The 16,082-nt window shown below is 56.7% G+C and overlaps 1 protein-coding gene across 1 annotated transcript; it reads left to right on the top strand.

Annotated features, from left to right (window-relative positions):
• On the top strand, positions 1-1,164 carry LOC119877113 (vegetative cell wall protein gp1-like; the record flags this gene model as incomplete). Its single annotated transcript, XM_038560557.1, has 1 exon — positions 1-1,164. A coding segment is annotated over exon 1 (1,164 nt), but the record flags the coding sequence as incomplete, so codon positions are not given.
• Positions 1,165-16,082: the final 14,918 nt, after the last annotated feature.

Here is a 16,082-nt window from a genome sequence, read left to right as displayed (position 1 = left end):
ATGGATGGTATTGTTTCATCACCACCACCATCACCATCACCATCACCACCACCACCATCACCGTCATCACCATCACCACCACCGTCATCACCATCACCATCACCACCACCACCATCACCGTCATCACCATCACCACCACCGTCATCACCATCACCATCACCATCACCACCACCATCATCACCATCACCATCACCGTCATCACCATCACCATCACCATCACCACCACCATCATCACCATCACCATCACCACCACCATCATCACCATCACCACCACCATCATCACCATCACCATCACCACCACCACCATCACTGTCATCACCATCACCACCACCGTCATCACCATCACCATCACCACCACCACCACCACCATCACTGTCATCACCATCACCACCACCGTCATCACCATCACCATCACCACCACCACCATCACCGTCATCACCATCACCACCACCGTCATCACCATCACCATCACCACCACCACCATCACCGTCATCACCATCACCACCACCGTCATCACCATCACCATCACCACCACCACCATCACCGTCATCACCATCACCACCACCACCATCACTGTCATCACCACCACCATCACCGTCATCACCATCACCATCACCACCACCACCATCACCGTCATCACCATCACCACCACCGTCATCACCATCACCATCACCACCACCACCATCACTGTCATCACGATCACCACCACCGTCATCACCATCACCATCACCGTCATCACCATCACCATCACCACCACCACCATCACCGTCATCACCATCACCACCACCACCATCACTGTCATCACCACCACCATCACCGTCATCACCACCACCATCACCACCACCACCATCACCGTCATCACCATCACCACCACCGTCATCACCATCACCATCACCACCACCACCATCACTGTCATCACGATCACCACCACCGTCATCACCATCACCATCACCGTCATCACCATCACCATCACCACCACCACCATCACCGTCATCACCATCACCACCACCACCATCACTGTCATCACCACCACCATCACCGTCATCACCATCACCATCACCACCACCACCATCACCGTCATCACCATCACCACCACCGTCATCACCATCACCATCACCACCACCACCATCACCGTCATCACCATCACCACCACCATCATCACCATCACCATCATCATCACCATCACCATCACCATCATCACCGTCACCACCATCATCTCCACCACCATCACTACCTTCATCACCACCATCATCACCATCACCACCATCATCATTCATCATCACCATCAGCATCATCACTGCAGTTGGCAGAGATGCAAAATTACTAGTTCTTCCAGGGTGTGGTCCACCATGGCCATGTGTGTGCATCTGACCTGTGTTTAGTCTCAGGCGGGCCTATTATCTCTCCAGTTGTCCAAAGGAAAGCAGGAAAAGATCTGTGGAAAATGGTCACAGTTACATGTTAAAGTGAAGGTCGGAAAAAATTGGGGAAATGATTTGAACCAGAAAGTTATAAAGAAGATGGATAAATAAGCAGCAAATCGGTGCGCATCATGAGGCATGAGGCACATGCAAATTAGACCCTCCACGAGCGCTCATCCTGTCTCTTCTGGAGTGGTCAAAACAGTAGCTGAGGACAACGAGGAGGACGTGGGGCCCCTGAACTTGCCCACGTTGGCGGGTGGAATGCAAAAGACCCGCAGCCACTTCCGGAGCACTTTGGCATTGTCTTACAATTTCTCATACGCTTTCTTATTTCTTACGCAGTCTCTCATATGCTCACACCGTGTAACCCGGTGAGCCTGTGCTGAAGTATTTACCCAAAGGGAATGAAACTTATATTCAAAAGAGACTCACACGTGGAGGTCTGCAGCCGCTCTATTCAGAACTGTCGAAAACCAGAACCAGCCCCACACCCTTCCACTAGTGGATTAGTAACAAAGAAGAGATTTCACAAATTTCCCATAAATGAAAAAACAAAGTACAAGGTGTGGGTTCTGAGCAGAGGCCCAATACATTCTCTGAGTAATAGTAATATCTAAGCTTCATTAGCATTTACTCTGTGCCAGGCACTGTCTTCCACAATCCTCACAACAGCCCCGAGGGGCATACAGTAAGGGCCAAGCCCGGCCGCGGGGCTGAGAGACCCCAAGGCGGCCGTCCGAGAGCCCAGATCACCGCAGAAGATGAGCCTGGGGCCTGAACACTGCTCCCCAGGGCTGCCTCGCCCCCCTTCCTGCAGCGAGGTCCAGAGGCACATCCGCCGCCCATCTCCTCTCTCACGTCCACTGCGCCCCACTGATTGTGGCCTGGTGGGCCTGCTTTATGGAGTGTGTGTGCGTGCAGGCGTGTTGGTGTGTGTGCACGGCGTGGGCACGTGCGTGTCTGCATGTTTTGTGGCATGTGGGCAGGTGTGCCTTGGCCTGTGTGTATGTGTCTGGGTCTAAGTCACCTGCAAACCCTGTCACCCAGGTTAGTGACAGCGGTGGGCCCGGAGCGGAGAGACCACGGAGCTTCAGGAGCCTTCCTGACTGCTCAGCGGCCATCAAGGACCAGGCCGGGAGGGACCCGTGGGACCCTGGACCTTCCCGCGGGTGGGCAGCTGTGATAGGAGCCGGTTAACGGAGCCTGCACCCTGCCACGACCAGGGCGCCCCGGGCTTGCAGTCACATTGACCTTTGTTAGAGGAACAATTTATTTTTTATTTTTATTTTTTAAGATTTTATTTATTTATTCATGAGAGACACAGAGAGAGAGAGAGAGGGAGAGAGGCAGAGGGAGAAGCAGGCTCCATGCAGGGAGCCCAATATGGGACTCGATCCTGGGATTCCAGGATCATGCCCTGGGCCAAAGGCAGCTCAACCGCTGAGCCACCCAGGCGTCCCTAGAGGAACAATTTAAAAAGTGTGACTGTCTTTGGTGGCTGCAAGCTGCTCAGGCTGGGCAGGCCTCCCAGGGAGCACACGCGGCACAGGAGGACGTCCTGGAGGAGGTGCACGGTGCCGCGACTGCATGTGTCCGCAGCGGCCAGAGTCCCCCTTCCTTTTTTCTTTATCTGTATTTTCAGAAATGTCCATAGCCCTGAAATCCTTTGCCTTCAGGAAAACTGTAGATCAGCCCTTTGCGCGCGGTCAGCGCAGCGTCCCGGCACGGCCGGCAGGGGGCGCGCGCGCCTTCCCCGACCCGCGTGGGCTGCCGCGGAGGGGGGAGGACGGGGAGGGACAGGGAGGGGCGGGGAGGGGCAGAGGGAGGAGGGAGGATGGGCAGGGGTCCCGGGGAGGACGGCGAGGGGCAGGGGCAGGGGCAGGAGGGAGGTGGGGCAGAGGCCCGGGGAGGACGGGGAGGGGCGGGTCTGCAGGGAGGACAGCGTGGGGTGGGGGGTCCCCCAGGAGGACGAGGCCGGGGGGCATGGGGTCCATTGGGAAGACGATGGGGGGCAGGGGTCCCCGCCCAGAGAACTGAGGTTGGGCTGCTGGAGGCGCAGAGGACGGAAGGGGGGATGAAGAGGGCGCGGGGTCCAGGGGGAGGGCCTCATGGGGTCACCGGCCGGGGTGCTGGGTGGGGAAGCGCAGAGGTCGACCCCCTCCTCGCTGGCGGCCGCGGGGGGGGGGGAGGGGGGGCGCAGGGACCTGGAGAGCTGGTGCCGCAGCCTGCAGCCCCCGTGTGCGGGCGTCGGGGGCGGCCTCCGAGTCCTCGTCAGCAGCGCAGAAGGCCCCCAGCCTCCCTGAGCCGCTGAGGGGCCCCGGGCTGTTGCATCCAAGCTGGGGCCCGGGCCCACCTGTAACCACGTGGTCGGCTCCCCTGGCCACCGGCCCCCCAGGTGCCCTCCTGACCTCACCTGTTAGCAAACAGGGACACCTGTGCTCCCCCCTTAGGGAATCCGGAGGGGCGGGGAGGGGTCCCTGAGCCCGGAAAGGGGGGGAAGCCCAACCTTGTGCCTCTTGTGCATCGCAGCGTCGCAGGCCCGGCGGCCCAGGGGGAGCCCTGGGAGGATGACCTCTAACCCCCCGAGCGCCCCCGGGTTCCACGTGAGGGTGGACGATCCCGGGCAGTGGCCCTGAGCCCCATGTCTCCCCTGGGCCAGGTGTGTGGGTGCCGGGCAGCTCTCCCTCGGGTCGGCCGCACCTCTGCCACTGCGGCCTCCCGACGGCGCGCTTCCTGCCCCCGCCAGCCACGCCCCAGCCCCGGCCGGGAGTCCCTGAGCAAGCGCAGGTCCAAGGCGGCAGGTCGGCATCGGGGGGGGGGGGGGGGGGGAAGCGTCGGGCTAGACCAGGGGAGGGGACACCGTGACGCGCTTCAACTGTGAGTCTAGGACCTGCTTCTGGAAAGTGCGACGGGTGCAGCTCACGGCCGGGGAGCGTGATGGCCCCGACTGCACCAGGACCCAGGTGACGAGGGAGGGGCAGAGCGCCCAGGCTGGGCCTGTCGCATGTGCCCACCGCCCAGGCCCCGCGGCACCGTGTGCTTGTGCAAGCGGGCCAGGCGTGGGGACAGGAGCAGGGGCGCCCGGCGGACACCCGAGCTCGGCGGGCCTGGAGGGCAGGGGAGAGCCAGGCGGCCCCCCCAGGGTGCTCGGCTCGGGGGCAGGTCCTCGGGGCAGGCTCCCTGCTGGCCTTGCTTCCCCACCCAGACCCCCCGGGAGCCACCACTGCCCACGGCGGCCTGTGCACGTGGAGCTCCTGGGAGTGGGAATCACTTCCCGTGGCGCCCGAGGTCTCCGCTGCCTGTCGACTAGCACGGGGTCCCCTGTGCCTGGGCCCTCGGGGTCCCTTGGGGTCCCTCGGCGTCGTGGTGGGCCAGACCTGGGGCTGCCCTCCGGGAATCAGAAGTGGGCGGGATCCAGTCTCCCGGGGAGCAGGAGAAGAGACGGGGCCCTGGATGCCGAGGCCGGGCCCTCACCAGTGTCCTCCGTCGCTCGAATCCAGTGACCCCTCTCGGAGCACGCGGTGGCTCCTGGCGCATTTTACGACCGGTCAGGTGTGAGTGTGCAAGTTTGCACACGCACGTGCCCTGGCTGTTAGGAAGCTCGGAGCCATGGGCGGCCCGGGGGGCTCAGCGGTGGAGCATCTGCCTTTGGCCCAGGGTGTGACCCCGGGTCCCAGGATCGAGTCCCACATCGGGCTCCCTGCATGGAGCCTGCTTCTCCCTCTGCCTGTGTCTCTGCCTCTCTCTGTGTCTCTCATGAATAAATAAATAAAATCTTAAAAAAAAAAAAAAAAAAGAAGAAGCTCGGAGCGAGGTTTCCCCTCCATGTCCCCCTGAACACGCTCCCACGGTGCACGCTGCACCCGGGCGTCCTCCCCTTGCCTGTCCCGGGGTCTGTGCGGCCGCCCCGGCTCCCCGCGCACCGTTCCCGACAGACGCCCAGGGAGCACAGCAGGACATGGGCAGACTTGGGGCCCCGGGCGGCCCCCCATGCGCCAGGGAGGGAAGCGGCCTGAGGAGCAGCATGGGCGTCCGGGGCCTCGGGGAGGGCGCCTGGAGCAGGCGGGAGCCGGGGGCCCCACGAGGATGAGCGTGGGCCGCGCCCCCAGTGCTTAGGCGCCGGGTCGGGGCCGCGTCCAGGTGGAACAGCCGTGCGCTCGCGGGGTCTTCTGCTTCCTGCAGCCGTTTTGGTTTAGACTTCAAAAACCTCCAAGGGACCGCATGCAATTACCCCTGGGATGCTGCCTGCCACTCCCACGATTCTGGGGAGACTGGGTGGGCCCCCCGAAGGCGGCTGCGGCTTTGAGCTACGCCCAGAGCTTAGCCTCGGAACTGCTGCCCTTAGGTGTGGCCTGAGCGAAGGCCAGCCTCCCAGGTTAGTGCGTCCCCTAAAAAAGCAGAGCGGGGGATCCCTGGGTGGCGCAGCGGTTTGACGCCTGCCTTTGGCCCAGGGCGCGATCCTGGAGACCCGGGATCGAATCCCACCTCGGGCTCCCGGTGCATGGAGGCCTGCTTCTCCCTCTGCCTGTGTCTCTGCCTCTCTCTCTCTCTCTCTCTCTCTCTGTGACTATCATAAAAAAAAAAAAAAGCAGAGCGGGCGGTGGGTCGGGCGCCGGGAACTTCTGGTTTGGGACCTGAGTCCTCTGCCGGGGAAAGCTCGCTCCTCGGCCCCCCAGGGTCCCGTGGCCCCCAGGACAGGCCGCACCTAGGGCTGCGCTCTTGGGATCAGAACTGAGAGTGAATCTTGGCGACTGTCCTGGGTGCTGGAAGGGGCCCTGGAGGCGCAGGCGCCCCCGGAGGGGAGGATGCTCTTGTTGGTCGTGGGGCCGGCCAGCCAGGCCTTGAACAGCAGGTGCTCATCTTGTGATGCCAAAGGCTGGAGGCCCAGATGCAGGTGTCACAGGGTTGGTCCCCTCGAGGCCTGTCCGGGGCCTGTGGGCGGCCACCTTCTCCTCGTGTCCCACATGCTCCTCCCTCCGGGTGCCTGTGTCCTGACGTCCTCCCTGCACAGGGATGCAGCAGGTGCCACGAGGGTGCACCCTGAGGCTCAGCACGATCGTCCCTTAGAGGCCCTGCGTCCCAGCAGACACACGCTGAGTGTTAGTGCCTCGCCCTGAGATGGGGGCAGGTGCCGGTGCACGGTGTCTGTAAGGCCTCACGCGGTAGGGCCGACCCACCGGGCGACCTTGGAGAACACCGCGTCCTCCCAGCGGCCGGGGAGGGAGGTGGGCGCAGGCACCAGGGCTGAGCCGGGGGCCGGGTGTGAGGGTCCCCAATGTGGTGCAACTGGGGGAGAAAGCAGGGAAGCCTGTGCCTGAGGATAATCAGCCCAAGCGCGGCCGCGGACCCCCGGGGTCCCCCAAGCACCCCCCCGCCACGCACTCCCAGCCAGGCAGCAGCCCCAGTGTCCCCCAACCTCCCCGCCCAGCAGGGAGCCCAGCACCTGCTCCTCCTGTGGCACCTGGACGCCAGCTCCTCCATTGCAGCTGGAGCGGGGCCGCTTCCCTTAGGAGTGCTTCGGAGAAGTTAGGGGTTGCAAAATGCTGTGGGGGCCTGTGGGGACCCTGCCTGCAGCCTTCCCTTTCCTGTAAACAAATAAGCTGCCAAAAGGGATGCTCCCTGGTGCTTCCTTCCCGGCCTGACGGGGCCTGACGGGGCCTGATGGGGCCTGACGGGGCCTGACGGGGCCTCATGGGGCTGCCTGTCCTCTGTGGTCCCCGTGTCCAGCGGGCGCGCTACCAGCAGGGCCACAGAGCCGGCCGCGGGGCTGGCGTGAACTGATGTTTATCTCAGCTTCGTGATGAACTAAGAATGTTAAGTGTGCGCCGGGCCCTTCCAGGAGCTGGAAGGATCTGGAACCATCCGAGCCCTGAAGAGCAGCTAAGGAAGGGGTGGGGGAACCCCACAGTTACAAATAACAAATTTGGAAATAACAGATCACTTTAGCCGTGGACACGTGCAATTTTCCTAGACTGTTTTTCTTTTTTTTTTTTCAAGGATCCTCTGAAAATCACCGAAAGGAGGTCAGCTGAATAACAATGTCGGAATAACCATTAGAAAGGAAACAGGTAAACATCTGATGATGGTGAATTAGAGGAGCAACCGCGTGTGAGGATCATCTTCTACAAGGAGCCGCTGGCAAACACGCATGTGCGGCCCCCGCTCATATGTGCCCGGTGCAGACTGTGGGTGTCCTATGTTGTGGAGGAAGGGCGTCTGCTCCTGTCACAGATGCCCAGCGTGGCCTCCTTGGAATGGCTCTCTCTTGGCTGCAGAGCAGATGCCTCCCAGCCTCCCCACCATTCCCCTGCCTCCCCAGCCTCCCCAGGCTCCTCAGCCTCCCCTGCCTCCCAGCCTCCCCAGCCTCCAAGCCTCCCCCCCCTCCCCTCCCCTCCCCTCTCCTGCCCTGCCTGGGAGCCATGCTGCATGGAGTTTCTGGCCTCTGGTGGCCGGGGCCAGGGGTGCTTTGGGCCTCGGTGCGCCCACCCGGTGGGGTTCCCGGGCACCGGGTCCGGTCTGCCAGGACCGGGCACAGGCTGACGGGGCCCTGGGGAGGCCGCCTGTGGTGACGCGGCCACAGGCAGGAGGGGGAGGCGTTCCTCTGCGTGTTCTACTTCGGAAGACCAGGCCCTGAAGCAGGACGAGGGGGCGGGGGGCACACTCCCGGCACCGTTGCAAAGCCAAGGCCCGTTTTCCGTGAGCCGACGCCGGCACAGACACACGGTGGGACCAGTCAACCTGGGCCGGCTGCTGGGGGAGCGACGGGAGCCTCCCCGAGGGGCGCCCCGTCCCTTGGCCTCTGCTCCAATTGGAGCTTGGAAGGCCGCTCCTCGAGCGACCGTGGCAGCAGGTGTGTGGAGCCGCCCCGGGGCTCTCCCTTGGCCTGAGGCCTCCCGCCAGGGTCCCGGAGACAAGGCTGCGCGGGCCACCCACGTGGGCTGGGCCTCCGGTGCTCAGGGCTGCCCGGGCCCTGACCACCTCTGCCGTGCAAGCGGCTGACGCCCGTGTTGGGGGAAGAGTCCTGCACGGGGGCCAAGGCGTGGCCTTGGGGCCCCAATGCCCCATCCCGGAGGGCACGTGCCGGGCAGCCCGGGCCCCGCCTGGATGCAGGTACCCCAGAGGCGTCGAGACGCAGTCTGTTCGTTTTCGGGAAGATCCGTAGTGACGAGATGGTGTCCTGGGGGGGTCACAGCTGTGGGTCAGCCCCACATCTCGGGAGCCCCAGACTGGCTCATTATTCTGCGCGCTGGGCATCTCCACGCGCATCCCGTAGCTTGTCAACTACCGCGAAAGAGCCCGCGGGGATCAGAACAGGAGCTGGACCCAGTCTCGAGACCCAGGTAGCGCAGCCATCTCGGGCGACACGTGTCCTCCGTGAGCGGGGACGTTACTTAGGTGATGGATTTCCAGTAGTGACGTCTTGTAGTTTGCAGGGTAAAGTGTTAAATTTCCTCCTAAGTGTATTAAATCTTTATTTTTTTATTTTATTTTATTTTATTTTATTTTATTTTATTTTATTTTATTTTATTTTATTTTGTGTATTACATCTTTAGATGCCGCTGTCAACACACTTCCTCATTTCAGATTAGTCATCCTTAGCACAGTTGACACTCAAACGATGTAGGTTTGGATCGTATGGACCCACTTATACAGAGATGTCTTTCTTTCTTTTTTTTTTTTTAAGATTGTATTTATTTATTGAGAGACAGAGAGAGAGAGGAGGGAAGGGCAGAGGGAGAGGGAGAGTCTCAAGCAGACTCCCCACTGAGCACAGAGCCCAGCGCAGGATTCGATCCCGCACCCTGAGATCACGACCTGGGCTGAAATCAAGGGTTGGACACTGAACTGATGGAGCCACCCAGGAGCCCTGCAGATGTGTTTCGATAAATATACTGGAAAAGTTGCTGGAAACGTGACAGTCTGCAAAAACTCACGGATGAACCACGGTGCTTAGAGATAGCAAACGTTAGTGAGCTCCATGCCGTCTTGTGACTAGGCCTGTAGCATCCTGCTACAGGATCCTGTACAGATTTCATGACTATTTATTCATTGGCATATACGCCCTGACTACACGAGGTCACCATAGAGCACTTGATGGGGTGAGCCCTGGGTGTTATTCTAGATGTTGGCAAATCGAACACCAATAAAAAATAAATTTATTAAAAAAAAGCAATCATATTGATGCCCTTTGTTTACAATGCCTGAATCAATATACCCGTAAATAAATAGAATTTTTTCACGTTATCTTTGGATTCTTGATAGTTGGGGGGTGACCAGCACCCCAATCCCTACATCGTTCAAGGGTCAATCGTATACAAAGAAGCAACAGACTTTTGTACATTGATCAGGACCCTGCGATGTTGGTAACCTAGATCAGTTCCAGCTTAAAAAAAAAATAAAAAAATAAAAAAATAAAAAAATAAAAAATAATTTTTTTTTTTTTGCAGGCCCGTAGGTGGCTCTTGATTTTGGCTCAGGTCACAATCCCAGGGTCCTGGGATCAGGCCTCGCGTCGGGCTACCTGCTCAGCCTGGAGTCTGCTTCTCCTTCTCCCTCTGCTCCTCCTCTGTTGCTCTCTCTCTCTTTCTCTAAAATAAAAAAAAAATAAAATAAAGAAATAATTTGGGGGGAGGTGGAGTCCTGAGACTTTTCTACATGAATTAGAAGATTTAAATAAAAAAAATTGCTTTTCAAAAAAAATAAATATTGGACTGTTCAGGTTTTATTTTCTTGAACGAGTTTGGATGGCTTTTGTTTTTCAAAGAATTGGTCCATTACATCGAAGTGGTTAAACGCGTAGGCAGAGAGATGATCCCATTACCCTCCTTTTATTACTTGTGTGGACTGAGTGACATCCTCTCTTTCCTTTCCAATGTCAGTAATTTGTCTTTTAAATTGCTTTTTGGTCTTGTCAGGGTTTTATTGATCTTTTCTTTCATTGATTTTCTCTATATTTCGCTGTCTTTAATTCCATGGATTTCTGCTGATTTCCTTCTGATTTATTATCTTCTTTCTTCTGCTTGATTTGGATTTATTTTGCACTTTTCTAGATTTTAAAGGAGAAGTTTAGACCACTGATCTGTCGTCTCGTGCAAGCATTGACTGCTGTAAATTTCTCTCTAAACAAAACCTTAGTGACATGCGACTGGCGTTTCTAAGCTGCCTTATTATTTTCATGCCAGTCAAGATCATTTCTAATTTCCCTGGAGACTTCTGTTTTGACTCGGTTCATGACAGCAGTTCGAAGCATGTCCTTCCATTTCTAAATGTTTGGGGATTTTTTTTCCAGATTTCTTTTTCATTTTGGTTTCTAGATTAACCCCATGGTTGTCAGAGAATGGGATTTGTGGCCTCGAGTGTTTGGCCTTTGTCAGTGTTAGTCTCATGGGGCTGGACGTGTCCGACCTCGCGGGATGGGATATTCCTGGCGCTTTAGGATGTGGATGCTGCTTTCTGAAGCAGATCGTCCTATAAATGCCCACGACGTCCAGGCTGTGGATGGCACTTTCCAAATCCTCTGCATCCTCGCGGACTTTCCTCCTCCCTTTCCTATTGATACTCCGAATAGAGGGTTGATGTCTGCAAGTCCAACTGTGGGTCTGTGTAGCTCTCCTTCCAGGTTTGGGATTTGTCACTTTGTGTAGTTGGAACCTGTCGTCAGGTGCATCTGTATTTAGGATTATTCTGTGTTCTCGATGAGCTCATCCTTTATCATTATTCTATGCCCATATTCACCCCTGATCATGCTCCTTGCTCTGAGTCTACTTCTCCTAATATTAATACGGTCTGTGCAGCTTTCAAAGTCTTAGGAGAAACGTCTTGTCCTGGAGTAATTTAGATCTACAGAAAAGTTGGGTATTCGGAGCTCAGTACTTTTTACTCTCAATATTCTTTTTGTTGTTGTTGTCTCTGAATCCGACCCTAAAACACCACGATGCATTCAGTCATCACTTCTCTTGGGTCCACTCTGGTCAATGGCAACTCATCAGCTTTTCCTTGCTTTTTACACACTCGACAGTTTGAGGAGTGCTGGCCAGGGTTTGAGAGAATGCTCCTTCATTTGAACTTGGCCGATGCAGATTTTCTCATCATTAATCTGGGATCATGGGATCATGGATTCCAGCGTTCTCATGACTCGCGCCGTTGGCAGCGCTGTGGTTACGATGGCGTCTCTGCCGTTGGCGCTCCTGTTCTCTCCCTCCACCTTAGCGGCCGTGGCTTCCCCCACCAGTGGGCTTCGCCCCGGGTTCACCATGAGAAGACAGCTCTTCGTGTCTCAAGCTCAGCTCCGAAGCCTCCCCAGGGAGGTCTTCCCCACCTCCATCACCCCAGGCGGCATGGGCTTTCCTGAAGACCGTGGTAGTTTGGTGAATCCAGCTGCCTTCTGCGTTCCTCTGCTGGCCAGGCCACGGATTGCGTCTTGTTTGCTTTTATATTCTCTCCGGCCAGCTGGCAGCTCCTGCTCAAAGTGTGGCCCACGGACCGGCAGCAGTGGTGTCACCGGAAGCCTGTCAAGTGCAGGGGATCAGACCCAGACCTACCGGACTTGCAGAAGCCACTGCTCCAGAGGATGCACATGCACACCACAGCTTGGGATTTGCTGCTTTTATGGGAGCCTCACTAAATTGTGTTGAATGGATTAATAAACAGGGGGTGGCAGCCGGTCTTTGCTCATCCCAAGTCATGGCGCTGGTGGAGCTCAGCTGTGTGCAGCCAGGTCCGCAGAGGCGAAGGCGCACATTTGCAGTGGGGTGGAGGCCAGACGTGCCAGCTGAGGCGATGGGGGTGCTTTGGGTCTCTGCACCTTCCTATGCCAGGGGAGAGTGTCCTTGCACCCATGGGCCCGCATGGAGGTGAAATCAGATGACACGTGAGGCACCGAGCCCTTCCCTGGGCCCACAGTACGAGCTCAACAATGTGCTTTGCTTCTTTTCTTCAAGGCACCTGGCAGCCTTGTTTATCTCTAGTGAGTGGATCCACTCCCGCTGCAATCAGGACGTTCAGTTCTTGTTTTGAGGCCATGGCCTCCTGGAGATAAATACATCTGAAGGGATGATGGAAAGCCTTCTCCAGGAATTCCTGTCCACCATGTCATCACGGAAGTCGCACGAGCATCTGACCGCCCAAATATTGCACCTAGAGTCGTTCAAATCCGCCTGAGATGATCCAGACTCCGGATATATTGGAACGGACTGGGAATCCGTTCAGCTTTCTCTCTTTCCCAAGAGCTGGCACTTGTTATTCTGGAGGGAAATACTACAAGTAGAGTCACTCAGATGAGATTTCAACACCACGCCTCACAACAATCGCCTGGTTTGTAGGAAAATAAGCATCTCCAGCTCCCTTGATACCTTTTGCTTTGTTCTTTGGACTCTTGTAGATGAGTAGATAAGCAGGGAACAAAGGTCAAGTGGCCATCCTGGTCCTGGCTCGCTGCTCAGGGACCCCGCTGAGTCTGCTGTCACTGAGTGTGGACCAGGCCGCGTGAAGAGACAGAGCCTCACCATTGTCGCTCCTGTGTCGCTCATCCTAGAGTGTGATTTTTCGGTAATTCCTCATTCTTCCGATGGCCCGTTCTTCGGAATGTCATTGTGTCACCGTTTTGGAGCTTTCCCTGGAAAACAAATGTGGTGTTTTGACTCACCAATAGAAACATCGTAGTGAAACAAAATCATAAATTCATAAAGATATTGGAGCTGGATGGAAAGGTGAAATGCTTTGCCCAAAGTCACGAAGCTCATTTGCAGACGAGTCCAGACCACACCAGCTTTCGGGCTCTCCGTCTGGTTCAAAGCTTCAGACATCGTGCCCTAAGGTTGCTGCGGGCGGAGCAGCTGTGTGACCGCTCACTGTGCCTGTGCCACCTGTCATTGCCATAAGTCGTCATTGCCACAGTCCTTGTGGGAGAAATCTTGGGATATTTCCGTCTCGTGAAATCTCAGGATATTTCATTTATCTCACGATATATGCTGGCACCGCTGCAGCAGGATGTGCCTACCTTAAGGATGGCTCAAAAGGACATGTCAGCCTGAAGGTTTCATAAGACAAAACCCTGCCTCTTGTTGTGCAAAACCCTATACTCTCTTTTCCTATATCAGCTCTTTTCTCATCAAAATCATGACAACCCAGAGCCTGCGGAGAATCATGAAGCCGTCATAGTAAGCTGTGGGTCTGTTCACAGGACCTTGGGTTTGAGTTTAGATGGGAGCCCTCAATGAACCTTCATGTCTGAGAATTTTTGGGGGGTTTTCCCGTGTCAGGGCCAGCAGATCAGACGAGTGTCAAAGTTATGCAATCTCCAGGTCATGGGAAAGAACCATTGCTCTATCCCTTTGTTCGGGGTGGTTACTCGCTGCGGCACACCAGGTGCTCGGGACAGAATTAGAGCAGGAGGCAAGTCAGCACGCTGCCTTCCTGGACTGTGATGCACCCGGTGTCTGCACCCGCCCTCCTGGCCAGGTTCTTATCTGAAGCATGGGGGGCCTAACCCCCAGAACGGCGGACTGCGGAGATGGGGCCTCAAGGAAGTAATTTGGCCTGAGTGACGTCACGAGGGCAGGGCCCTGAACTTGGAAGACCGTGGTCCTTCTGAAGAGAGACAGCAGAGCTCCGTCCCTGTCTCTGTCGCATGAGGCCCCAGGGAAGGACACCGTCCCTGAACCACTGGATCCGCAGCCTCCAGGACTGTGACGATGCAGGCCTGAGGTCTGGGCGGCCCGGCCCGGGGTGCATGTGTGGCGGCCTGGCTGCCCCAGATGGGCCCGCAGCCCAGAGAGGAGGACGAGCAGCGCTCTGAGTCTCAAAACGCTTGCACTGGGTGATGCTGACCAGCTGTGGGACGCGGATGTCCACTCGGAGGGGAGGTCGTGCAGGCGGGTCCCGGGACGAGCACAGAAGGGAAGAGGGACGCAGGACTGCGCGCTGTGTACGGCAGGGAGGGAGCCGAGCAGAATTGCAGGCACTTGCCTGGAGGGTGGGGGCCCACGCGAGCCAGCACGAAGGGCGATGCTGCGGCCCCGTGGGCGTCCTGGGGGTGTCAGGCCAGCCCGGTCGGGGGTCCTGGGGGGATCCCCAGGCTCATGGCCCCTCGGCCCCAAGCAGCCCATGGTTGGGTTCTCAGAGGGAGCCTGCGGAGGCAGCTCGTGGCTGTGCCCCTGCATGGTCTCTGTGGGGACCCCCGGCACTGGCTGCTCCCCGACGTGATGCCACGAGCTCAGCCGTGGGCCCCCTGCGCCGGCGTGGGCGAGGGGGCCTCGCAGGGAGCCTATGGGACGGCTTGCTGGCAGCCTGGGACCCGCCTCCTCCTGCAGTGGACCCGCGTCCACTGCACCTGCCGTAGCCTCACGGTGGCTACTTGGCTGGGAGCACAGCGCCTTCATGCTTGACTTTCATTTTTTTAAAATTTATTTATTCATGAGAGACTCACAGATTGAGAAAGAGAGAGAGAGAGAGAGAGAGAGAGGCAGAGACCCAGGCAGAGGGAGAAGCAGGCTCCCTGCAGGACTCGATCCCGGGACCCGGGGTCACGCCCTGGGCCTAAGGCGGCGCTGAACCTCTGAGCCCCCCGGGCTGCCCTTGACTTTCATTTTGTTGAAAAAAATGCTTGACTGGATTAAAAATACATTCACTTTGCTCCAAGAGGTTTCAACGTTTCGGTTGCTATTTTTATGTTTATTTTTTTGATTTTTATTTATTTATTTATTTTTTGCTATTTTTATTTTTACTTTTACTTTTTAAATTTTTATTTATTTTTTTATTTTTAATGTGTAGCTTGTTTGCTGTTAACATTTTCTGCGTTGGAGAAATGCCATTGATTTTTCCCTATCGATTTCACATCCAGCATCCTTGTTAAGCTCTTCCTTTTTGCAATGATCTGTTGATCCTCTTATGTTTTCTGGGTAAATCCTCATGTCGCCATCGAATACTGGCAGTTTTGACTCTGTTTTTACATTTTTTTCATTTGGACGAAGAAGGTAGTTTCATTTCCCTTTCTTTTGCTTATTCTCCATTGGCCAGAAAGTGGAGATAGACGGGCCCAGATGGAAGCCTTGTGCTGGGGATTGCGGAGCCTCCAAACCTCCCACACCTGGACAGCTCGCCTCGTGAGAGACACATGACCTGTATCCGCAGGCCCTGCATGGGTTATCGCCTAATAATCTTTCTGGTGTGCCTACTAATACCAGTTAATACTAACATGACTACCAACGAGGATCAGTGTGCCTCAGAACTGTCGAGAGCGTCAAGGGACCGTGTTCCCAGCAGCGTTTGGCCAATAGCCGGAGATCCCAAGTATTTTTTTTTAAAAATACTATTAACAGCAGTTAATGCTAGTGTTACTGGATGCTTAATAAACCTTAGCTAACTTGAGCTCATTTATCCCACGGTGGAGGGAGGGCCTCCCGGCCTAGCATGGGGATGGCTAAGCACGTGACACCCGACCCTGAACAGATGAGGCGGCCGGTGATTTGTGGGTCCCAGGTGCCCACAGCCCGGCCGGCAGGACTGCGTACAGCGTGCATCACCTTGGGCCTCCACTCGGGCACAGAATCAGCAGCAGGGCTGGGGGCGGGCACTGTAGTCGCTCGTGGGCAGACCAGGGGAGCATGTGCTCGATTTCTAGGAGTCATCCCTGGAACTGGCAGGGGGGTGACACCTGCT

This window comes from Canis lupus, chromosome 16, assembly GCF_011100685.1.
Source record: "Canis lupus familiaris isolate Mischka breed German Shepherd chromosome 16, alternate assembly UU_Cfam_GSD_1.0, whole genome shotgun sequence".
Classification (NCBI taxonomy): domain Eukaryota; kingdom Metazoa; phylum Chordata; class Mammalia; order Carnivora; family Canidae; genus Canis; species Canis lupus.
The sequence above is the reverse complement of the archived record's forward strand: the minus strand, read 5'-3'. Positions and strand labels throughout refer to the sequence as shown.